Source organism: Lagopus muta, chromosome 15, assembly GCF_023343835.1.
Source record: "Lagopus muta isolate bLagMut1 chromosome 15, bLagMut1 primary, whole genome shotgun sequence".
Taxonomy (NCBI): domain Eukaryota; kingdom Metazoa; phylum Chordata; class Aves; order Galliformes; family Phasianidae; genus Lagopus; species Lagopus muta.
Window position 1 is genome coordinate 8,981,039 of NC_064447.1, and position 24,517 is coordinate 9,005,555.

At 49.3% G+C, this 24,517-nt stretch overlaps 1 protein-coding gene across 4 annotated transcripts in view; it reads left to right on the plus strand.

Moving 5' to 3' along the window:
• Nucleotides 1–24,517, plus strand: part of PKD1 (polycystin 1, transient receptor potential channel interacting) — an 85,927-nt gene that overhangs the window by 55,445 nt on the left and 5,965 nt on the right. For 2 of the 4 annotated variants that reach the window (XM_048962382.1, XM_048962384.1), the window contains 27 exons: nucleotides 315–464; nucleotides 2,531–2,674; nucleotides 3,644–3,923; nucleotides 4,837–5,053; nucleotides 6,097–6,247; nucleotides 6,947–7,099; nucleotides 9,279–9,423; nucleotides 10,273–10,875; nucleotides 11,349–11,505; nucleotides 12,801–13,053; nucleotides 13,705–13,900; nucleotides 14,939–15,109; nucleotides 15,295–15,438; nucleotides 15,752–15,962; nucleotides 16,313–16,439; nucleotides 17,304–17,420; nucleotides 17,859–17,908; nucleotides 18,332–18,534; nucleotides 19,095–19,200; nucleotides 19,356–19,474; nucleotides 20,585–20,787; nucleotides 21,099–21,293; nucleotides 22,078–22,217; nucleotides 23,060–23,187; nucleotides 23,555–23,723; nucleotides 23,870–23,995; nucleotides 24,172–24,346. In XM_048962382.1, the coding sequence (XP_048818339.1) occupies nucleotides 315–464; nucleotides 2,531–2,674; nucleotides 3,644–3,923; nucleotides 4,837–5,053; nucleotides 6,097–6,247; nucleotides 6,947–7,099; nucleotides 9,279–9,423; nucleotides 10,273–10,875; nucleotides 11,349–11,505; nucleotides 12,801–13,053; nucleotides 13,705–13,900; nucleotides 14,939–15,109; nucleotides 15,295–15,438; nucleotides 15,752–15,962; nucleotides 16,313–16,439; nucleotides 17,304–17,420; nucleotides 17,859–17,908; nucleotides 18,332–18,534; nucleotides 19,095–19,200; nucleotides 19,356–19,474; nucleotides 20,585–20,787; nucleotides 21,099–21,293; nucleotides 22,078–22,217; nucleotides 23,060–23,187; nucleotides 23,555–23,723; nucleotides 23,870–23,995; nucleotides 24,172–24,346 (4,833 nt within the window). The remainder of the gene's footprint in view (nucleotides 1–314; nucleotides 465–2,530; nucleotides 2,675–3,643; nucleotides 3,924–4,836; nucleotides 5,054–6,096; nucleotides 6,248–6,946; nucleotides 7,100–9,278; nucleotides 9,424–10,272; nucleotides 10,876–11,348; nucleotides 11,506–12,800; nucleotides 13,054–13,704; nucleotides 13,901–14,938; nucleotides 15,110–15,294; nucleotides 15,439–15,751; nucleotides 15,963–16,312; nucleotides 16,440–17,303; nucleotides 17,421–17,858; nucleotides 17,909–18,331; nucleotides 18,535–19,094; nucleotides 19,201–19,355; nucleotides 19,475–20,584; nucleotides 20,788–21,098; nucleotides 21,294–22,077; nucleotides 22,218–23,059; nucleotides 23,188–23,554; nucleotides 23,724–23,869; nucleotides 23,996–24,171; nucleotides 24,347–24,517) is intronic. The other 2 variants (XM_048962383.1, XM_048962385.1) reach the window with 1 other exon arrangement.

A 24,517-nucleotide genomic window follows, 5' to 3' on the forward strand; every position in this document is an offset into this window, starting at 1 on the left:
TGTGGATGAGACTTTCAAGTTTAATTTGTGTTGTTTAGCAATGTTTATGAAGTATTTAATGGAAGAGTCAGTTGCTATAAATTAAGAATCTGAAACTTGGAAGCAATGCAGGAGTGTTCATACTAATCTGAAGAGTAGGTTAACGCGCTTTGTCATTCACACACCACCCCGTGTGTCCCACCCTGGTGGTGGCATTGCACAGAAAGCTTTGTGATGGTAACTGGGCTTGGTGTGGACCTGAATGTTTTGGCTGTGGACTAACCCGATGTACACCCATATCAAGGAGGGTTTGAAAGTTCTTTTCTCCTTGCAAGCAGAGCTCGGCTGCAGGGTGCTCTCTGAATTTCAGTGCCAAGGGAGGAAATGTCACAATTCCCAAAGCTGTATTAGAAGCAGATGTGGAGTATACTTTCAACCTCACTGTCTGGAAGGAGGGTATGAATCCCGAGGCAACAAATCAAACCGTACGTATCACAGAACTCTGTTGCTTTCTGCCTGTGTGTGCCCATTGCTGCTTTCCCAGCCTGATCCCAGGGGCAGTACCAGTTCAGCTCAGTGCTCTGGAAGGCACTGGAGTGCCTCAGAGATGCAGGGGAAATTGAATTTAGGGCATTGCTGGGGCTACGAAAGCAATCCTGTCCTGGTCATTGGCAGAGACAGGTGCAGATGTTTCCATGATATATTCACCTTACGCAGCACTTTTTTCTTGTCCTGCCAAGTCCCTGTTGTTCCTTCCTGCAGACCTTGGGTTAGTCTCACTGTACAGCCCTGGTGTTCATGACCCAGCCCTGGGCTGGCTGCGGTTCCTGGGACCAGGGGTCTGCAGCAACACATCTGCTGTGGGAGAACACAAAAGATCCCGTGGTCAGTAGTTGTTCCACTGCTATACGCAGTCCTGAGCTCTTCATGTGAAGATTACCAAGCTCTTCCTTGATTTTTGCTTCCTAAATGCTAATCCTTAATTTCACTGTCCTTCTGGATGTTATTAAGGGAGGATTTCTTAAGTGCACGTTGTTTATGTCAAATTAAACCTAACACTGAATGCATCTGCAGTCCGACAGCAGCTATGGTTTATGTCAGTAACATTCATCATGGTGTGTTTGGCAATTAGAGATATAGTTAGTCTGAAAGTGGAAATTCTTACTGCCTGGGTTTTAAACCAAAGCTGGAGGATAAAAAGAAAAAAATTGAATTGATAGTCTTTCAAGGACATTCCGTACTATCTGGTTTCCATGCATGAGTGCAAAACAATGATTCCAGTTTAATAGGAAATTTGCGAATACCGTAGGAATGAATGAAGCTTCGATGCACTCCGGCTCAGTGCTGTGGAATATTTATTCTCTTTTAAAAGTTGCCATACTGAGTAATGTCTTCATTACTGTCTTTCTTTGACGTTGCAATGTTCATTATGCTGGGGAAGAGGGTTCTGTCCCGTGCTGGACGGCCCCGTTTCCTAGGGGATCAAATGACTTTAGGCAAAGGATGGGGATGTTAGCCCCAGCTCTCTGGAGAAGTTGGCTCTTCCATCTGCGGAGCAAAAAGCATTTGATGCATGGTGGGAGTTGCATCTAGCTAATTTTGCCATCGTTTCTGTTTCTCAGGGATATGAATAGTGTCAGAAATGCTTACACAAAGCAATCAAGAGCCCAGGGGTCAAGACATGGGATGCAGCATGTACTTCAACACTAAGCTCCATAGATCAGAGCAGAAACTGGGAAGGCGGCCTCTGTGGCCATCCTGGAGGGAGCAGGTGCTGGCTTTGCACAGCAAAGAATGTCCTCTGCAAACTCATGCTCTCTGGCTTGCCCTCAGCCCTCTCTTATTCTGGGCTGTAGATGCTTCCCACGTAGCAGCCTTTCCAGGACCCATGGCAGAGACAGGTGCAGGTGTTTCCATGATATATTCACCTTACGGTGCAGAGCACTCGTGCTCCTGGGTGCTCTGCACAAAGGTGCAGTCCCTCAGGGCAGGCACTGCATAGCTGCAGAGATGAGGCCAAGAGTTTGGCCAACAGAAAACAAAGGAGAGTTGCAGTTGCTTCCTGGAGCTGGTGCTCACCATATGTTCAATGTGCACTAAAATGGAGGCTCTCCTCCTCCTGTTTACATTTCTCCAAGTTGCAACACAGATCCCTTCTTTGTAGGACTGACAGCTGTTGAGAGATGGTCAGAACAGCGAAGTGCGTCAGGTAGCATCTTTCCCACCCTAAAGGACAAGCAGGGTTTAGGGCAATTTGAGAATGAGTTATATTTAAAAATATAAATAAAGTAAACCTAGAATCTTCTAGATTGGCCCAGCTTGGCATTGTGTGGCTCTCAAAAATTAGTAGTGGAAGAAAAGTGATGCAGCTTATGTCTGACATGAATTTCTTTGGGAATCCCTTTCTGCTGTTTCCATAGCACATACTGGGCTGGTGCAGAGCATCTCCTGCTTGAAAACCAGGTGCTGCAATGTCTGTTTACTTGTTAGATGTCTCTATTCTTGTCCCCCAGCATCTCTGATCTCCTGATGGAGCCTCTTGCTTTCCCAGGTATTTATCAAGAGGGGAGGAGTCCCGATTGTATCGCTGGAGTGTGTTTCTTGCAAAGCTCAGTCTGTCTACGAAGTAAGCAAAAGCTCCTATGTCTACCTGGAGGGGACCTGCCAGAACTGCCACAATGACTCCAAGATTGGGGTAAAGTGCTCAGCAATGCTGGTTGTTGGTTTGCATTTGGTAGACTTCAGGGAGAAGGGGACAGTCAGACAGGACAGGGCAGAACGACCAGGTCCTCTGGCAAGCTGTCAGAACATGCCCTTCCCCAGGGTTGTGCTGGCTGCATCCTGGTGGAGATGTCTGCTCTGGGGGTCTGGAGGCTGTGGAACACACAGCCCATCACTTCTACATCAGTGTCTGCCTGCATCTACTAAGGACAAGTCCTGACTTAGCCCAGGCCATGAATGACCAGCTCTTTTTACACAAGGGCACTTTTTTCCCCTGAGAGATCGGTAAAGCATTTTCTTCTCCCTGCTAGTTGGTGTGTTACACGTTATTCTGGTTGTTCAAGCAGAGGTTGTTCAGTCTGTTCTGATTCCCTAAGTCCCTTGTGCTCTCTAATTATAGATTCCACTAAGCATCATCTCTGCAACCTGTTGAGTGAAATGGTTCTTAGAAGTGGAAGTCCCATTGTGTGTGCTAAGCTGTATTGCTCCCAGCAGGCCAAGCATGTACCTGCATGGCATTTTCTGGCTGGCTCTCTCAGCAGTCCTCTTGTTATCACAATTGTGCTATTAACAGTAACTGTCCAGGACACGTTCAGCTTACAGCACATAAAACATGGTGTCCCATGGAGACTCCACGAGTACTTAATTTATTTCCTGTGTTTTGTATTCTGTATTATGAAATATTCTGTCGGAGGGTGATGTAATCCCAGAGACTACAGTAGATCTCACAGTGGAAATATTCCCATCAGACGTTTTGGAAAAGTTCCAGTTCTTGTTGCTGTAGCACACGAGACTAAGGCTGAATTATCAACTGCAAATTTGGCAGACGCTCCCACTAGAAATCTGTTGCTTTTTATAAGAGACTCAATCTGAAAACATTTTAGGGACATAACTTCAGATTTAAACAAAACCTCTCCTGTCTTTCCCTTCTTCATCTCTGTAGAGATGGGCAGCGCACAGCTTTAAAAACAAGTCTCTCATCCTGGACAAAAAAACTACCTCCACTGGTGATACGGGAATGAACCTGGTCTTGAGGCAAGGGGCACTGAAGGATGGGGAGGGCTATACTTTTACCCTTCACATCACAGACCTCACAACAGGGGAGGAAGGGTTTGCTTCCATTGACCTGCTCCCCAACCAGCCGCCCATCAATGGATCCTGCCAGCTGTCTCCCAGAGGACCGCTCAGGGCACTGATGGCAAAGGTGCACTTTGAGTGTACAGGTGAGTGTGCTGGGCACTTGCCAGCCCTTTCTTATGCCTCGTGAGTTACCAGCTGCCTTTATTCCCACAGTTGTTTTGTTTTCCCTTAGCTCATACCCCAGGACATTTTAAGTGAGATGTGAGTTCAGGAGTGGACCTTTCTTTCACTGTTCCCCTAAGCTTGGACCACGAGCAGTTCTGTGTGCTCAAATTAAGGCATCCTGTAGAAATCATGGTGGCAGAAAGGCGCTTTTTTTACACCTAACCCATGTAGTTGAATAGCAGTAGATGAGCCAGGATAGTGCTTGTGGAAGAAAGTGGTGTTTCAAGGGCAGGAAAAAGAGGATACATGCCCAAAACAGTCTCACAGATCTGTGAAGAGTAAAGACAAAGCACTGGGCCCATCTCTGTCATATGGGCTAGATATTCCCATCAGCAGTTATCTTCTCGACCAGCTGCAGAGACAGCAACAAAGAATCCAGCTTTGGAAAAATGGCCTGGCTGATGGTCTGTAGTTTAGTGCCAAGTGCCTCCAAAAGCCTTCTTTCCCCATAAGATTAGAGGTTAATGTTCTCTGTGCACAAATACTGGGAAGCCACGGCACAGAGGAAATGACGAGTTCTGCTGGGTCTGGGAAGGCTGCTCCCTGATGCACAGTTAGAGTAGAGGAGAAGCAGCAGTAGATTCCCTGTGTTGTGGCTGCAACTTTGGGCTGGGTGATGCAGAACAATCATGAAATCAGTACATTTGGTGTGGTGGGAATTTTAGGTTTCTGCCCAGAGCAGCAAGCCCTGACGGAGCCACGCGCTTTACACTGCAAGCCCTGAAAACATTGTCCAACCTGGTGGAGTCCTTAAGCTGTCCCAGCCGAGGGCTCCAGGGTGGTGACAGCAGCTCCCCAGTGCCCTTGAGTGTGTTTGGGTTTGTTTTGCAGGCTGGCGGGACACGGAGAGTGCAGAGGACCCACTGGTGTACATCCTCCTGGCGTCTCGTCACCGCGCTGGGCACTACCATGAGTTCTGTGTGTACAAAGGCAGCCGTGCTGAGCACAGCGCCTTCCTGCCTCCGGGCTTTCACGAGAGTGGCTTCGTGGTGTCTGTGTCAGTCCTTGTTCAGGACCAACTGGGAGCAACCGTGGTGGCCATTAACCAGTAAGGCTGGGGAGGGGCTGGGTTGAGTCTGCGCACAGTTCCTGAATCACTGCCTCGTGCCTGAACTGCTAGCTCCCTTTTTGAAGGGCTCAGCATTTTCTGGGTGAGATATCTCCAGATGAGTCTCAACAAACAGGAGATGATGCTGCCACAGACAGCCCCAGTCTTTGTGGATCATCTCTAAAAGGGCAGCCTTTTTCCCTAAAGTTATTCCTTTCTTGACCTCCCACTTAATTTCCTGATGGCACTTTGATTTGATTATGGCACAACATCATATTTTTGGAAGACCTATTCGTGCTCTGCCACCTTCCCTGCATCAAGAGCCCACCAATGAAGTTGGCAGCAGCAAGCACAGGTACTGTGGGTGGTCTTGCTGTGCTGAGAGCCAGGGGAAGTTTCTGTAGCCGAGGTGAAGAGCACATAAGTTTGAATAGGCTGAAAGAGATTGCAGTTCAAGCCTCAGCAGGGCTGTAAAATCTCTTATCCAATGGTTTCCAGCATGCTCCATGCAGGTGACAAATGCCCATGAGTCTTCAGGCAGTGTTCTGAGCTATTCTCAATGCTTCCTGGTGTAGCTGTGTGCCTGCTCCTTCTCCAGGCTGATCTGTAGTCCCATGCTCCTGAGGAGGAGTGTGTAGTTCTGCAGTGCCTATGGAGGAGAATCTGTGTCCCAGCTGTTCCTCAGACCCCAGGGAGTGATGCCAAAATTAGTGCAGCTCCTCCCAGCACACTGGCCCTATTTAGCTGCTCTTCATGCTCCATCAAATTAAACCTGAATTCTTCCCCCTGAGTTCAGTGCACCCCCATGCATCATCTACTTCCACCTTTGCAGAGCTGCACCAGCTAAGAAGCTTCAGGCTTGTGGAGCTCCTGCATTCAGTGGAGATTGGGTTACCATGGCAGGTGTTAGTTATGCTTTCACTACTGTTTAACAACCTTTTTCCCCTTTATTTTCCTTCCCAGCTAAAGGGCAGATTCTGCTCCCCGCTCCAAGCCCTGTTTGAAAATATGCACATCAACCAAATGACTCTTTTCCTTGGCAGATCCATGGAAATTGGCTTACCTGAAGGGTTCCCCAGCCTCTCCTACTGGCTCTACAATCAAACGGACACAGTGCTCCAGGGCTTGGTGAAACAGGGGGACCCTCAACAGGTCATTGAATACTCTCTGGCACTCATCACCATCTTGAATGAGGTAAAGCAGCACTCTGCACAAGAGGGACCTCTGGAAGCTCTTGCAACTGCTAGTAATGTTCTTTGGACAGGTTTTATACAACTATGTAGGAAAATGACTATCACTACAGGTTTTTTTGTATGTGTAAATCAGCATATCTGCATGCTGGGAGCTGAGATGGAGTTATTTTTTTGTACATCAGAAGGAGTAACAGCCTCCAGACACACAGTGACCAGAAAAAGCTAAGGTGTTGTAAGATAAAAGAGTGGTCCCAGAGAAGGCAATGGTCTGGACTTCCATCATGCAGCTTTCATTATCAGATAATTTTTCCTCTCTGCTGCTAACCTCAGGTGTAAACACTGAATTTAAAGACAGAAATATTGGCCCGAATTCTCCCACCTCCTCCATGCTTCCCTGAGGCAGCCACCCTTCTCCACCTCAGCATCCCCATGAGCACAGGCACTGTGCTTTGCTGGGTAGGGACAGCACACTGCTGTGCTACTTAGCTGTCAAGTGCAAGGCTGTTCAGGTAATTGCTTGGAGCACGCTTGTGAACTGGAGAAAATTCTGCTGAAAACCCAGCTCATTAGATCATCATCTGGGGAGAAAAACAGGCAGGAAGGAGATGTAGAGTGCAGGAAAGGTGAATTCAGTGCAGCTCATCAGCTTCTAAAACAACCTGGTGCATTTCCTCACTCTGCCTGCTTTGATCCTCCTCAGTATGAGCGGTCAATGCTTCTGGAACCTGAGACTGGGAATGAATTTGAACTCCGGACTTGGACTCGCAACAATATCACAGAAACCCTGAACTCACTGAATGTGAACACAGTTGATGATATCCAGCAGATCTCAGCAGCGCTGGCTCAGTGCACAGTACGTACTTATCACTACCCCCAACCTTCTGCTCTTCCAGGAGCAGCTTAGATGCTCTTCAGTTCTTTTGTTTCCTCCCCTTTCTCCCACACACGGACCACACAGGGACAGTAGGTGTCATTTGTTGACATCATTAGGGTCTCAGTGGAGATATCCTAAGTGTTATCAGCTCTGTTCCTTGCCATACCACTGATCTAGAAGGCGTGGATAAGGTGATGTATTCGTGTGCTGGAAGACAGCACCTAGGAACTCTGTGCTCCTTCTCTATACCAGTGCTGGTAGGGCAGCTTACTAGCTCTCTTAACTAGCAGATGGAGACTGTAAGAAAGGCCTCAGCAGGCTGGAGAAGTGCTGGAATAAATTACTGGGGGGTGCTCATAATCTCCAAGGACAAGCTGGTCTCCATCAGGAATAACTCAAGTAGAGTCAGACCTGCCTTGAGAAAGGGAAGCAGCCAAGGACTGATGTTCCTTCCAGCCTTATTTCTACAATACAAGATTAGAAGCACTTCTCTGCTCTGCTGTTGACTGGAAGCATTGTGTTCCCTGGCCAGCCAGCAATTTCAGCTCCCTGGTGCTGGGGCTGCTGCCTCTTGGATTTAGGAGTGGTTTTCTGTGTTTTCTCAGATGGGCAAAGGGAAGAGAGCCCAGTTATATAACGTGCTTGGGTTTTGGTGCTCAGCCAGTCTGCTCTGGCATGCTGTTTCTTCCCCGCCCTCCCAAGCCTTTGCTTTTTGGGAGCACAGTCAGGTACCCTGGCATTGGTTGCACATTGCCTTCCCAGCCAGGTCAGCAACCTTGCTGACTGCGAATGGGTGGTCATTGAAATGATAGACAGACTACTGCATGCCACCCACAGAGTCCCCATTCTGCTCCTTTCTCTATTTCGAAGTCTGTAAACCTCAAAAATCACTTCTTTCTGTTCATCTTTGCTCAGGGATTTGGGGTTCAGTGTATCCCACTCTGATGCCACGTTGGTTTGTTTCTGTCTCTCACACATGCTCTTGCCTTGTGACTTGGTCTTGCTGTGGAAGCCTAAGTCTAGAAATAGAATTCTTGTTCCATGGGAAAAGCTGACATTCTAGGATTAGTTTGCTCTGGGCTTGGAATGAAGCATTTGTAAAAACAGTAATCTAGAATTTCCCAAATGGTTGACAGTTCCCAGCACAGAGCTCACAGGCTTCCATTCCTGTGGAAATGTCAATCACTGGTGATACTTCTTTGGTTTTACCTACGGGTAAATGAGAATGAATTTCTCTTGGATAGAGTAAAAGAATCTCAGTCTTCAAGTAGTTTCTCCTTTCTTCCCAACCACCTGGATATCTCACTCTGTCTTGCTATCTCTGATTTACTTAGTGTATCTTCACTTCTCATAGCTTACAAATATAAGCAAAAACAGGAGAGTTCTAGACCTGCAGATGCTGTTTTGATTCTTTACCAAAACATATGGTGAATCACGTCTGAATCTTATGATGATTAAAATGAAAAGATGAATAAGAACTAGGAACTGGATTGTGGTAACAGCTTCCATGTGTTGCCTCAGTCCCTCCCATCCAGCCCTTAAGAGTGCTGGGAGCTCCAGGCCATGGCTAGAACATTCTGTTTCTTGGACACATCTGGGAGCAGAGGGAGGGCCATCCATCACGCCTGAGTGGCAGGATCCCTCCCACAGTTTTCAGGAGTGTTTGGATACTGCAATGGATTCAGTTAGGGCCAAATCTTACTTCTACTGAAGACAGCTGAGTTAATGGAGGCGTCCTGTACAGCTCCTTGGGAAAAGTGGCCCCAGAGGGGTGCTCATGAGGTGCAACAGCAGGAGACATGCTTGGCCCTTACAAATGGTCTTCAAGAAATCTCAGTGTGCTCTTTGTTGTCCTTTCCAATCTAATGCATCTTCCATCAGTTCCTAGCGTGTCTGCCTGTACAGCGGCAAACTGTAACATGAGGGTAGATGGATGGAAGGCTCCCAGAGACACCAACAAATTCTTGGCATCCCTCAGTGTGGAGAGAGCAACTCTGGTCTCTACAGATACCTTCCTGGGGCTGGAAAGAGCAGGGATAACTTGCAGAATGCAAATAATGTTCTCAGGTCTTTGGAGGACTGAGCCAGCATAACTTCCCTGTTGCTTTCATCTTTCACTCTGAGCATTCCTGCTGAATCAGACAGTTTTCCTTTGCAGGTGGTAAGCAAGGAGCTGGTTTGCAAGTCTTGCCTGACAAGGACCTTGAACAAACTGGAGAGCATGATGACCATTCTGCAAGGAGAAATGACCCAGGGCACTGTGACACCAACTGGCATCGCTGACAACATCCTCAACATCACAGGTTGGCTTTTTTCATGCAAGAATAGATGATATTTGACCAGGCACTGTTGAGGGCACAGGTCTGCTTGTGCAGGTTGCTGGGCAAAAGCAGACTGATGGAAGTTCTGTAGGCTTGAAGCCATTAGAGCTTGAAGCTCATGCCTTTTCAGGATTTTAGGGAAATAGTGCCTAAGATTTAGAGCATGGCACCCCCATTGCTTTATTCTCCCTGCACTTTTCTCAGGGTTAGCTTTGGCAATTGTCTTTGTGGATATTTAAATATGAGAGTTGTTAACAAACTCACCAATACTTTAGGGAATTGTTACTTTCATAAACAGTGAATAACAGATATGGCTTCCAGATGCTTGCCTTCCTGGTTGCAAGCAAGGAGAGTACCAAACTTCACTGGGACAGCCCTGAATCTTGTATGGAAATTCCAGTGTAATTACTCTAGTGGGAAGCAGAATACCTTCTTTGCATTGCTCATCATACATTTCTGAGTGCTTTGCACTGTGTAATGCAAAACCTTAGTAACGTGCTTGATTTATCCATCCCTTCACTGTTTCCCAATCTGCTGTTGCAGTCAATTCCCAGGAGGAAAATAAAGCCTGTGGTGATTAAGTCTTCACCACCAAACATTGTAGATGAGCTGAGAAACTGCAGGAGGATTTGGCAGCTCTATTTTTAGCCACAGGCTACTGAACATTTCCAGTGTGGAAGGTCATGTGCACAGTGTAGAGCTGCGGTGAGATGACAGTAAGGAAAGACTTGTCTGATTGTTCTGGGAAGGTGACAGATATTATCTAGACTCTTGCAGTTATCTGACTATTTACCAGTTCCTCTGTTTGTGCTCTTGTTTCTCTTCTGACAGGCGATTTAATTCACCTTGTCAATACCGTTTCACAAGAATCCAAGCCCCAGGAACTGCTTGCAGATTCCCACAATTTGCTGTTAGCTCCCAAAGCCTACAACCTGTCTTCCAGCCTGATGCGCATCCTCATGAAGTCTCGAGTGCTGAATGAAGAGCCCCTTGAGCTGGTGGGAGGAGAAATTAAGGCCACAGGCAAAAGGTCCGATCCCTTCAACTTGCTTTGCTATGAAAACATGCCAAACTGCCAGTTCTCCATCCCCCAGGCTTTCAACACCACCCTTTCCAACCTGACGGATGTCATTCAAGTCATGTTCCAAGTGGATTCCAATCCTTTCCCGTTTGGTTACATCAGCAACTACACTGTGTCCACAAAGGTAGCTTCCATGGAGTTTCAAACACACAACGGAGTGCAGATCCCCATTGGCAGCCTGGACTCAGAGAGAGCCATCACTGTAATGGTGTCAAATAATACAGATGCCGACAACCTGTCTGCTGGCACTGAAGTCATTGAGGCAAGAACATCTGTGAACCTGATTGTGACTATGGAGAACAACATTCGAGAAGCAGGACTGCACTTCCGGCTCACTTACAAAGTCTTGAATGGTAGCTCAGGCTGAGCCAGCCCTCTGTGCAATTTGCTTTTTGTTTTTTTCCATGGGAGATGGGGGCAGGGTGTTGCAGCAAAGGAAGGCTGTGTCAAGGGATGTGTTTGGCAGGAGGTGTCAGATCAGTGAGTGCTGCACTGCTGAGGTTCCAATTGTCATGGGCATTATCAGTCCCCGGTGTAATTCTTGCTTGTGCTTGTGACACTGAGAAGCCTTTTGCTTTTCCCAGCTCTTCCACATTAACACTGGAGAGATTTTGCCCTTTCTCTGGGTCAGGTCCAGTGGTATCCAGAGCCTCCTGCTTAGGAATCCTTTGAACTGCAGAGACTGCAGTCTGGAAAAGCATCTCTCCCAACTTTCTGCATTCCTCATATTCCTCGCTGAGCATCCCCTGCTGGCAGCAGGCATGTGATTGAGCTCTCCTGGCTGTTTATAAAGTACTTTTTGTTCTTTCTCTCCCTCTCCATGCAGATCGCTACGTTGCAAGTGAGCCTGAGCCGTTCATCATGGCCTATCTCCACCATGAACCAGAGCCCAATGAGCACAACTGCACTGCCTCGAAGAAAATCAGCCTGGAGGCCCTGTCTGGAAGTGACCACAAGCTCTACACTTTCTTCACTTCACCACTGTAAGAGAATCCTCCCTTGTAATCCCTGCCATTCACAGCTCCCACACCCCCTATGGATGTATGTGAGAGATGCTCAGGGCCTTACCATGAGTTATGCCAGACTGCTCTGCCAGGCTGCAGTGGCTGTCCACAGTGTTCCTTTGTGCTCAGAGGAGAAAGTTCTCCTGGACAGGCAGCTCCAGGTTGCCATTCCTACACTCCAAAACAGCACCTTGCTCATCCTGGCTCTTTCTCCTTCCCAAACATCATCTGCTGCTGATGTGAAAGCAGCTCAGTGCTCTGTGGTTTTCCTTTTACCTGAGGTTTATCCTGGTGCTGAGTTTCCCCTTGCTGGCCTTCTTTGTGCTCACTTGCCTACCAGCTGATACAGAGTCTTTGATTGTTGCTTGTCCAGACTTTCTTCCTCACTCCCAGAACTGCCCACCTTTAAGAGATCTGTTGCCCCAAGTGACTCACACTGACCTTTGCAGATACAGGGACTGCTTCTTGCATCTCATGAAGGCCTTTCCTGGAACAAAGCACCATGCTTGTTAGTCCAGTTCATGAGTTGTAGTGCAGCCTTCACAAAAGCACCTCAGTTTTCTAGAGCTCATCTTCCCAATGCAGGAGGAGAACACAGGCCCCCTCATGAGCTGGCTCCCTTTCCCACTGCTTGCCTTCTGCTTGGAGTATGCTGGGACTCATTCCCACGGTCGTGCAGTGAAACTCTTATTTTTATCAAAGCAATCATTCTTGTAACTTCAGTTACTGACTTGCTGCCTTTCTCGGGAGTGTGTGTTCGTGCCTCGTGTTGTTTAGGAGCCATTCCTAGGCATTATCTAACACAGATAGGCAACTTGGGAATAGGTGGAGCAAGAGTGGAGCCACTGTTGTGTAAGTTGACACAACTTCCATGGCTTGTGGTAACAGCATGCTCAAAGAGGGATTAATAGTCCTAACGAGCAAATCTGCTCACAGCCAAGAATCACAGTTGCTATGGAAGTATCCTGGGGGTCAGTGGGACATAGGGAAGAATGGGCGGGAGAGCCGTGCAAGGCTGCCAGCACAGAGAAGAAAAGAGGATGTGCAACGTAGTGCTCCCAGGTACTGAAATAATAGGAAGAGTGGAGAAGAATTAGTGATCTGTGTAGCTCTGGAGTTCGTACGGTCTGAGAGCTGTGCAGATTATACTGTGCTCACTGCTTTTTCTTCTCATCTGTCCCTGCAGGGGGGTGGGTGCTGATCCATCAGAATGGATTTGTATCTCTTCAGCCAGCAGGCTCATAATGTCTTCTTGCTGTCCTTTCCTTTTCCAGAACTGATGACACCATCCAGAAGTATTACTTCAACATCACGAACCATTTCAGCTGGTCCCCAGTGGAGGTGACTCTGGGGTTGTACACCTCCCTGTGCCAGTACTTCAGCGAGCGGGAGAAACGGTGGAAGACAGAAGGCATCATCCCCCTGGAGGAGACCAGGCCAGACCAGGCTGTGTGCTTAACCCAGCACCTCACTGCCTTTGGGGCCAGTCTGTTTGTCCCACCCAACTCGGTCCAGTTCATCTTTCCTGTGAGTAAAATAAAGCAGATGCTGTGTGGCATTGTCACATCTTAGCAAATTTGTCACCTAGAAATCTTGGGATCCCATCAGCTTCACATTCAGGTTGGATGTTGGCTGGCCTGTTCCCAGATGGCAGACCAGCACACGTACCTGAGTGCCTTTGAAAACTCCAGATGAATACAGCTCACAGGGATGCTGTGTCCTCTGATCATGAATCCTAGTTGCTGTTGCTAAAAACAGACCTTTGCAGATGGTTTTATTCTTTAATCTGAACACCTTGTAGTGTTCACTTCTTTCATGAGATGGCAAATGCTCCTCCCAGCTGTCACCCAGCACTGTTCTATCCTGGAGAGTCTGCACCTGCCAGCTGCTCCCAGGTTCCTAGGGATGTTCAGGCTCTTTCCATCTCTGTCAGTGTGACGTAGGTGAGAGTAGAAAGCTCTCTGCAGCTGCTACAGCAAGCTTCAGCTGGCTGCTGCAGTATGCTCTGCAGGGACTGTGAGCAAGTGAGGCCTGACCACACAGTCTGCACGGGGACAGGTCTCTGTTTATATGTGGTACTGCATGTGAGTGATGATTATAGCCAGCAAGGAGGGAGCACAGCTCCTGGGGTCCTCATGGGGAAGGAGAGTGACTTTCAACATGGTTCTTTTCTTTCAGGCTCCAGGCTCTGGTCTCAACTACATCGTTCTGCTGACGTGTGCTGTCTGCTTTGTGACCTACTCAGTGGCTGCGCTGATTGTACACAAGCTGGACATGATTGACATTAACCGAGTTGGGGTGATTCCCTTCTGCGGGAAGAATGGGCTGTACAAATATGAGATCCTGGTGAAAACTGGCTGGGGCAGAGGATCAGGTTAGACTATGGACTTCTGTGCCTGATTGCAGGGGTGTCATCTGTGTAATTCCTTGAGATCTCCCCTCCGCAAGCGCCCGAATATGAGCTGGTGGTTGGTGGAGCACTGAGCAGCAGTCTGCTCAGGGATTCCCCACAGCATTGAAATGTTGGTTTTTTTGTATGACAGTCAAGAACTGTGGAGAAAAGCGTGCTGTCTCTTCTCTTGCTGTCAGTATGGCTGCTGCTAGAGGGAACCGCCCAATACAGAAATATCCTTACTGCTCACCGTGCCTGCAGGAACAGCCAAGAGATATTGATTGTTCCTCACTGCTGGTCCTGTCCTGCAGAAGTATCCAGACTTGCAGGCATTTTAGATTGATTATTTTACTGTCCACTCTCATCCATTGTTTTGTTCTTGCCTCTGAATCTTTCTCAGCAACATGAAGGCAGAAAGCTTTGCTTTCTGATCTGACTCTGGGTTTGTAGCTAGAGCAGCCAGAAACATGATTCCAGGCTTGGAAATACTGGGAGCTGGGAGGTGGAAGCTACAGTGGACATAGAATGCCACCGTATCACTGCTGGAAATGTGTTCCCATTGATCTTAGTGTGACCAGCGATTTCATCGAGAGCAGCTTTGTTCTGAAGTCACCCAAAAGACCGTCCAGGTTGAAGAGGTGGACTAGGGAGCATCTAGCAACCTCTACCAGAGAAAAGTCAAAGAAAACAAGTCTTTTGACTGCTTAATGGAAAAAAAAAACCTGGAGTAAACATTTCCTCCCATTAGGGTGTTAGCAAGTCAAGGAATTTCAGATTCAGTCCCCTCCAATTAGGAAGGTCCATGCACCAGGCTAATGCAAGCAGCTGCCCTCCATGCTGTGTGTAACACTCTGCCTGGGTGTGGGATCTCTGGTCAGCACATTCCTTCCTCCTGAGTCTCCAGGTGACCCCTCTGAAGGAGCCCCTGCATCTGGTCCCAAGTCCTTGACAGGAAGGCAGGGCTGGGAAGCAGATTACCTTGGGTGAACTTCTTTAACTGAACCCTGTTAACTTTGCCAGGCACCACGGCACATGTGGGGATCGCGCTGTACGGTGTAGACAATAAAAGTGGTCACAGACACCTGGATGGAGAAAATGCATTCCACCGCAACAGCCTCGATGTGTTTCAGATCGCAACAGAGCGGAATCTGGGCAGCATCTGGCGCATCCGCATTTGGCATGACAATAAAGGTGAGATGGGAGTGGGCACATGGGGCTGGGGCAGCTGTCAGACATCACAGGACAGGGCTGGGCCCTGATCTGACTGGTGCAAGGGCCAGGAATGACCAGGAGCTTCTTTTGTTGCCTTCCTGCTTTGCAGGTTCATGCAGGGAACATCTGCCATGAAACACATTTCTTTCTCCCTTAACTTTTAGGACTCAGCCCTTCCTGGTACCTGCAGCACGTCATTGTCCGGGACCTGCAGAGCAGCAAGAGCTACTTCTTCCTGGTGAATGACTGGCTGTCAGTGGAGAGTGAAGAGAATGATGGCATGGTGGAGAAGGAGGTTTATGCTGCCAGTGAGTGTTCAGCTCCTGGGCATGGGGCTGGGGTGACTGGGCAGTGTGGCAGCTCTCACTGTTGAGGAAATGCCCACAGCAGCAAGCCTGCATGCTGATACTGTCTGACTGTGCTAATGACTTGTGCAGCCAGGTGCTTTGCTGGGTACTTTGTACTACAGGACAAGCCATGGCCAGGATCCAGTTGTGCAAGAGAGACCGTATAGATGCAGTGTGAATACCTGCTGAATGCCAGCCTGCAAGGAGGGCCAGTGCCAATCCCAGCTGGCTCTCCTCTGCTGTGCTGCTGAAACCTCTCTCTCTTTGTGCTCAGGTGAGACAGAGCTGAGGAGCTTCTCCCGGATCTTCATAGCAGAGCTGCAGAGAGGTTTCTTTGAGAAGCACGTCTGGCTGTCCATGTGGGACCGCCCACCTCGCAGCCGCTTCACCCGCGTCCAGAGAGCCACCTGCTGCTCCCTGCTCATCTTCCTCTTCCTCTGTGCCAATGCTGTGTGGTACGGCGTGGTGGGGAATGTACACCTCAGGTGCGCTGCGCCCCTTGATGCTCTGGCCAGTCCCCCACCTCCTTGGGGCCCCTCTGTGCTTCCCGTTATGTAGGACAGAACAGACCTTACATCTGCTGGAAACAGGGGCCTTGCTTGTGGTCTCGAGTCTGCCCTTTCTGTTGCAGAGAATGTAGGATTGGTACATAGGCTACTAAGGACCAAGGAGAGCCTGATCAGCTTTCCTCCTTTCCTGTTAGCACAGTCAATGCCCATTTCTTTTTCTGCACACTTGAAGTGCTCAGTTGTGCTCTTTTCTTGTTGTTTGCATGGCTGGCAATCCTGGGTGCTCCTGCTAACACCAATCTCTGATCTCTCTTGATTCTTTGCAGCAGTGGGGCTGTTTCCAACCTGATCCCTGTTAATGTGGACACGGTGGCTGTTGGTCTGGTGTCCAGCGTGGTGGTCTACCCTCTCTACTTGGTCATTCTATTTCTCTTCAGGATGGCTCGTGCCAAGGTAACGTGAATTAGTTGCAGGCTGCACAAACAGGTGTGATGCCACCAGGTTTGCTTATCTGGGCCTGGACTCTGCACATTGTTGTGCATCACTTCTCCAACTCGTTGCTTCCCAGCTGACTCTGCACTGCCCTGCACCCTCCACACAGCCTTGGATTTAGCAAGATTCTGTTTCCTTGTTGGGCTGGGAGCAGGCCTTCACCATAGGAGGAGACATCACTGCCTAATATGTTTGCTGTGTGATACTGGATTCTGTCAGTGCCCAGGCAATTACCAAAGGGTCAGATTCTAAAAGCTATTTGAGCATGTGGTGTTGGTTTTGGTATGTGATAGGTACCTAAATGCTATTGAAAGATACAACCCTTTGTTATATTGGTAGGAGCCTGAGAGATGCTCAGTCAAGCTTTTCTAATGAAATACCTGCCCTGGGTACAAACTCAGCTGTCTGAACAGAGCTGTGGTTAGGCAGCTGTGGGAGGATTAGTTGAGATTTAATGACTAGTTAGACACAATTAGCAGCTCCATTAAGTATTGCATCCTGCTGCTTGGTGACTGATGAGCAGCAAATGTGTCTGATAGTTTTTTTTCCTATAAGTACTCCTTGCTTTGCAGGACGTTGCACACTTGGGAACTTATGTCTAGGGCAGGTCAGATGTGGGCAGTAGGGTGGTGGCCAGTAGCATCTGGGAGCAGGGAAGGACATGCCTTCTGTCAGACCCATTGGGCAGTCCTTTGTGCACAAATGTGGAGCTCCCCAGTGGAGTGGTGGGCAGCAAAAATGTGCTAAGCAGCAGAACTCCAAACTGCAGTCACACTGTCACCTCCAACCCTCCCTGTTCCTCTCAAGCCTTCCTGTTTCTTGTAGGTCTCCATCAACCACACCGTGACTCACTCAGACCAGCAGTCCTTGGAGATTGACAACTACCTGGACTCCTCGGTCCTCGACAGCTCCTTCCCCACCTTCCCTGGGCTCCGGGCAGAGGTAACCTGCTCCATACCTGAAAGCCATACAGGCTGCATGGGTTTGTGGGCTCCCTGCACTGACACAGCATGCATCCAACACTCAGTGTCAGAACTGAAGGTGCTGCTGGCACCACTTCAGATGCCACTGACCAGCACTGGTGGTAGGGGACACCACAGCCCTTTATCTCTCGCCTGCATCTTTGCTCAGGTCAGTCACAGGCACTGAGCACAAGCTGTGTACAGCCACAGCTCTGCATGTGAGAGTATGGTTCTCCTTGCATGCTTGGGCATCATTCTGCTGTAGCAGAACAGGGTCCTGGAGGTGTGGGACCAAGGCTCACAGTGGCTGGGATTCCAGGCTTTCAGTGACCCCTGCTGAAGCAATGTTAGCAACCTGCTGTTGTAACCAGGCGCCAGCAAGTTTCACATGCCTCAAGTACCTCCTCTTCCTCCACAGGCCTTCTCCGAGCAAACCAAAACAGATCTGTTTTTGGAGGACTCCAAAAGGTAAGTAGGCTTCTTGGGTCAGAGCAAGGAGGAATTCAGTGTTGTTTTCTGCTTTGAGTTTCCCACATATTATTTCTTCCTTTCCAGTGCCACAGGCCTGCATATGTGAAACAGCTTCACAGCTGACATACTGCTCTGGGAGGGAAAATAAGGGGCCATCAAAGTTGCCTGCAAGCAGTGGAACTCTGATGGCTTGTTTTATAAGTGCTGGTAACTCCTTGTTGCCAAGGGGTGGAAAATGATATCCATCACCACCTTTGTTCTGAACAGTTACCCAAAGCACTCTGCAGGTCTCAGTGCAGCCATGTGCTGGTAGACTGTGGCGGTTCCACTTCCAGACAGGCCTGCCCGCTAGCAATTTCCTTTCTCATGCTTCCCTTCTTCATACACACTTGATTGAGCCAGTCCTCTGCTCTCCTGCAGCCTCGTGCGGTGGCCCTCCAGCGAGGCCCTACTCAGCTGGCCAGATCTCCTCAGTGACCCTTCCATCATGGGCAACACCATTCAGAAGCTGAAGCGAGGCCGGGCCAGCCGTCACCTTGGACTCGAGCCCCCTCTAGCAACTGAGGAGGACAGCTTGTCACTTGGTGTTCATCAGGGACAGCCCAGATATTTCTCTGCCTCAGGTGTGTAGCATTGCTCTGTGCCAGGGTTTGAATGCCACAGGGAAGTGCAGGAGGGACAGTCTGGTCCTTGGGAGTCCTGGCTCAGGTTTGGAGAAGTTGGAATAACAGACTGCTACCTGGCTTCAATTTGCAGGGCAGAAAAGGGGGGTTATGTTTTCTGGGGAAATGGGATTTCAGTCTGGGGAAGCAAACTGACGTGGGTCAGTTTGAAGTGAGTGGGCGCAAGGAGAGGTTCTCCTGGGATCTGAATGTTGCAAGCAAGCAGTACTTCTTCACTGGCTGCACGGCCACTGTGTGTCTTGAAACATGTGTAAGTGTCTGAAAAAGAAGAACTTGGCCCTCCTGTACCAGGAATTTCATGTCAGATTTCACAAACACAAAGTGGGGATAGACAGGAGCTAGAAAACCAGGAGGAAGGGAGGGCTGCTCTTTATGAGAAGGGCCCCTCTACTGTGTATTGACTGGCTCCATGAGTGTGGCTGAGCCTAAGTGATACAGAACCATCTCAGTGTGTGGGACTGCGTGCTGTTCTCTCAGTGCTCTTTGCTCTGTTTCCCCAGATGAGGATCTGATAAGGCAGATACTGGCAGATGGAGCTAGTGGCATCTCGCACTCCCAGGACCTAGGACCGTACATGAGGGCTGAAACAGATCTGATCTCAGGCCTGTAAGTACTGGGGAGTAGAGTCCCTCCAACAAGGCAGACAGTTTTTCTTCCTGGTCCGGGGCTGCTGTTCTTGTAACAGCCTGCTTACTGCAGAGCCAGCACCAGCTGGGGCAGAGCCTGCACTGCTCACCAGTGCATCCCCTTTGCCTTGGCAGCTCCAGTGTGTTTGGGGAGAAGGTGGAGACGGTCATGATGCAGAAACTGAATGACAAAGGCCAGAGCATGGCAGCCCCTCCCAGGGAAGTGAGCAGATCGGCTAAGTCGACATGGACAGGTACCAGGGCTGCATGGCCGTGCCAACCATCAGCACCAAAGGCGGGGTGGTGGGTATGGGCAGGGGGCTTTGCACATGGCAGCAGCTGGGAGGGATGAGCAGGTAATTAGCAAAGGAGCCTTAGGAGAGGCTGCTCTGAAGCTTGGGTTGTACTTGCTATTTCCTGCCTCAGTCTGAGCAGACCACAGAACACCATTTGTTTTGTTATATATCTCATAACATGCACCCTAGGGAAGCTCAACTTGATGCTTCTTCAATTACTCTGCAGACATCAGTTCATTCATTCTGCATAAGGATGGAGAGTGAGAGTCTCTGTACATAACCAGAGGGGAAAGAGGCAAATGCCAATGAAAGTTCAGACTGACTAACAAAGCCAAGCAAAGGAGAAGAGATGCTTCCTACTGGGTCATGCAGCACAACAGCCAGCCAGAGAGTGTTGCACAATGCAGCAGACAAGCTGTCAAGCCTTGTGGAGGGCTGGGTGCCCTGCACAGATCCTGCAGAGAAGCTGTGTCAATTCTCATAGTGTGAGCTCTTGGCTTCTTGAGGCATAGCCTCTCTAGGGCAGGCTGCAGCACAGAAAATTGGACACAGGAGCAGTTCTCCTGGGTCTGTTAAAATCCATCAGTTCATCATGCTTGATGAATGGCTGCTCTATCTTTATGCCAGCAATGGTTTGCATGGGTGGATGAAAGCAGCTGTGCCCAAGCAAGCCCCAAGGCTGAGTAGCTCAGCAGATTGAAGGCCAGCCACTGTGACAGATCTGTGTGGCTTTTCGTGAGTCTTGACAGCAGCAATTCCATTCAGGCTGGGCATTCCCAAATTCCTGGGGCCCTGATGGAAAGTAGGGAACTGACCCCTCTGCCCAAGTCGGGATCCCATCTCCTCCTCCTGCCCATCCTGCTGCCTGCAGGTAGGGGGCTGCTGTTCTGAGGCTGGCTGTGTTTCAATATGCTTTCCTTGTTCCCTCTGAGTGTGTGATGCCTGGGATGATCTCTCCAAACTCACCCAGGACTGGTGGCAAGCTCTCTGCTGGGATGAGGGATGTGCTCAGCCTTTTGTGTGCCTGTTGGTATCCTTTTTCACTGACTCTGTTTTCTCTCCTTCCAGTTGCAGACCAAACATTCAGGAAGCGCTTGCTGCCATCCTGGTGCTCCTATCTGGCTCATGGTATCAGTTTCTTCCTCTTTGCCACCTCCACGGGGGTCTCCGTGTGGATCGGGGTGGGCTTTTCCTCCAGCGTTGCCCTCATGTGGCTTATCTCAGGGATATTCAGCTTTCTGGCATCCTTCTTGGTCTGGGAGCCCCTGAAGGTAAGGAAATCAAAAGGACTACACAAGCATGTATCTGTACAGGTGCATGTATTAGCCGTAATTAGCATCTTGTCCAGTTACTAATCAAGTTGTATCAGACACTAATTGGACTGAATGCTGTGCAGGGGGAAGGGTAGACATGATAGCAGCATTAGGGGAAGCAGGGCTGGTGGCAGTTTGAGGTAGTCCAGCTGCTCCAAGGCTCTGCTTGCTGTCTGTGGCTGTGCTGGAAGTCAAACAAGAGCTGCTGCCCACGGTGGTTCTGATGGCATGGCTCACTCTGCAGGCCCTGACACTGCTTGTGTCCTCAGGTTCTGCTGGAAGCCCTCTATTTCTCACTGGTTGCCAAGCGCTTGCACCCAGAGGAGGATGATACCTTGGTGGAGCATCCATTTGTTGAGCATGTTTCTGAGAAGATCAGCAAAGTTCGACCCCCACAGGGGTTTGCCCTTTTCCAGGCCAAGGAGGAGGCAAGGAAGGTCAAACTGCTGCACAGGATGCTGAAGGTAAGACATGTTCCTTGATGTCTAGGGCAACTGGCTCCAGCAGTTGAGGTACACCCTTGTTTGGATTCTCCCAATCCAACTGTCATCTCCTGAGATAATAGAAGTCTCAGCCTCAATTTTCCCATCTGTAGAAGGCAGACAGTGACATTCATCTTCTCTGTGAAGCTTTGAGAGCTGAGGTGTGTGGGGAGCGGGGCTGTAAGGGGATTGGCTGTACATCCTTGGTTTGGTATGTTTGGGTGGTTGAGGTTAGAGGGCAAAGTTTGCAGCATCAACTTGCACAAGAAAATTAATTAACAGTGTCTTGTGAAACAGAACAGAACAGACCCCACCTAGGAGCAGAAGTTTCAGTTTCTGTAGATTGTCCATTACTTCTCCTCCACACTGGTGGTGGGAATACACAGCTGCTGTAGAGTTGTCAAGTTATTTTTAACTGTATGGTATTTCTTTAAAGGATGGAAACTCCCTTCACTGTTTTTACAAACCAAACTTCCAGCTATAGGAGCTGCTACAGGGAGGTTGTGCAATGCGTATCAACTGAAACATGTGGTGCTGGGCTGGCCTCTTCAAGGAAAAAAAATATAATAAAAATTACTGTTACGTGTCTGTGGTCTGGGTTTCATTTTAATTTGCTTCCCATATGGAAAAAGAAAGACTTGGGGTTCTGATCCTGCTTCATGCCAGCCAGCAATCAGTGGACAGCGTTAATTTGCTGCAGAACCAGGGCTGGGACCAGGTCCCACCCTGCTATTGGCTGCAATCCCTTTCTGTTGTCTGTTTCCAGAATTTCCTGATCTACATGATGTTCTTGCTGGTGATCCTGCTCACCAACTATGGAGATGCCACCCGCAACAGCAGGGCCTTCCTTCTGCAGAGCTCCATCAAGCAGCAACTGGGCAGCAGTGAATTCCTCCGCATCAAGAGGTAACTGTAAAAGTCCTGGGCACTGAGGGGAATGAAATATTGCTTGAAAAACAATAAATTCACACATGGGCACAGAGTGGCAGTGAGCAGGTCCTTTCCTTTCCCCATGGTTCTACTTCTCACCTGGAGGGCAGAGGGAACTGTGAGGATTGAGAGCTTTAACATGTTGGAACTTCAAATACCTCTGCTGTGTGAGTTGCAGGTGTTGGTCTTTCTGTATCTGGTCAAAAAGACACAAGTTTGCTCTGTCTACAGAATCTACAACTTAAAATAAGGTTTGGTCATAAACATGGTCATGAGAACCAAAAATAACATCTCTCAGAAATGCAGAGTCTTTCCCTTCTTTTTGCACACATGGTTTAGGTAGGTTAAAATTTCCCAGCTGCATTTCCACATTGCTGTAAACTCCAGCAGAAAGACACTGGGACAGCTGCCTGGGATTAACCATGCCTTTGAGCCCTTCTCACTACTGATCTCGATTCTCCTGTGCCAGCAGCTTTGACTTGCCCTTGTCACACGGAGTCACAGAAGTTTTGATTCATTGCAGCCTGAATTGGGAATGATTTCACTGAACTCAGAAGGAGAGCAGATCCATTCACCTTTAGGTCTTGCCCATCAAATAACAGTTCCCCTTGCCCCACCCCAGCAGAGCTCACGGTGGGTGGAAGTCATGTCCCTGCCTGCTGACAGAGCTGGGAGGAAGGCAGCCCAGTTTACTGTCCAAAATGCAGTCCCTTCCAGGTGAAATTCATATGACCAGATCCTTGGTGAGACATGCAGAGAGGCTGCCCTAGCAGAGCTGCCCCAGGAGTTTTGCCTCTCACACCTTTTCCCTCTTGCAGATCAGATCAGTTTTGGGTCTGGATGTCGCAAGTGTTCCTTCCTTACCTCTACAACAACCAGTCGGGTCAGGAGAGCTACAGCACCACACTGGGGGTGGCCCGGCTGCGCCAGCTCCGGCTGCAGGAAGGTATGGGGCAATGGCCCAGGGCCTCACTGTCACCTGCTGGGGGGTGGCACTGCCTGGGAGGAGGAAATGGCCGGGACTGGATGCAGCTAGGGGCTGAGTGAGGCAGGGTAGGTTGCCGAGGCACTTTTCTCATTGCAGCACGTGCATCAGTGTGTCTGGTTCTGCTGCCATCAGAGATTAAATGAGGATGGAGAGACTTACACTGAAGAGAGAGGTTCTTGTTGTTTTTGGAGGTGTGACTGAGGACACAGTAATGGAGGGGGCTTGGGAAAAAGGGGGATGCTAAGTGTCAAAGCTCAGCTGTGTGCCCTGCACTGTTTATCTGCATTCGGATGCTGATGGGGTGGTGATGTTGGTCTCCTTTCAGCTGAGTGCCAGCTCACTGCACAGGATGTCCTCCACGGGCTGGGCACAGTTGCCAGGAAGAACTGCATCGACTCACACAGCTTCTCCACTGCTGACTATGCAGCTGGCTGGGAACAGGCAGCTGTGAACGTGACAACTGCGTGGTCCTATTCACCACCTGACCTCACAGGGTAAGGAGCTGTGCCCACAGCCAAAGCTCTGCCCTGCGTCCTAAAGACATGAGAACTTCTCAGTTGATTTGGTGCCCTGCGTGGTTGCTGGGGGCTGTTCTGTTTCAGTCTCCAGCACTCATTCCATGCTTCCTCTTCCTCTGCAGGGTCTGGTACTGGGGTTACATCTCTTTCTACGATAGCGGTGGTTACATCCAGGAGCTGGGGACTTCACTGGAGGAAGGCAGGGCTCAGCTGAATTACCTTCAGCAGCACAGCTGGATCGACAACATGTAAGTGTGGCAGGGGCAAAGGAAATGTTTTCTATCACCTGGATTTTTAAGGGGCACTACTGAGACCATCACCAGAGGGACAGAGAATCTAAGATCTTACAAAAATGATGGCACCAAAGACTGAGGTTGTTGTCCCTGCGTTGTCCCAGAGCCCTGAGCTGTTCTTACCTCCCCAGGAGCCGGGTCATCTTTGTGGAGCTGATGCAGTACAACCCCAGCGTGGACCTGCATGCTGCCATCACCCTCCAGCTGGAGTTCCTGGGTGCAGGCCAGGCTGTCACCACTGTCACCATCAGCCCCTTCCCACTGCTGCGACTCAGCAGTGGTGTCACACTGCAGCTTCTCATGATGGTGAGTGTGGCACTTCCCTTTCAGTCACTGCACAGAGGTGCTTGGGTGGATCAGACTGAACCTTCTGCTGACTGGGTCAGGGCTAGATGCAAGCAGAGCAGTCTTCTCCTTGGCATTGCCACCCTGCCATAGGTGCATTGGATGTGGTCTGGGGAGCTTTGCTGCCGTGAC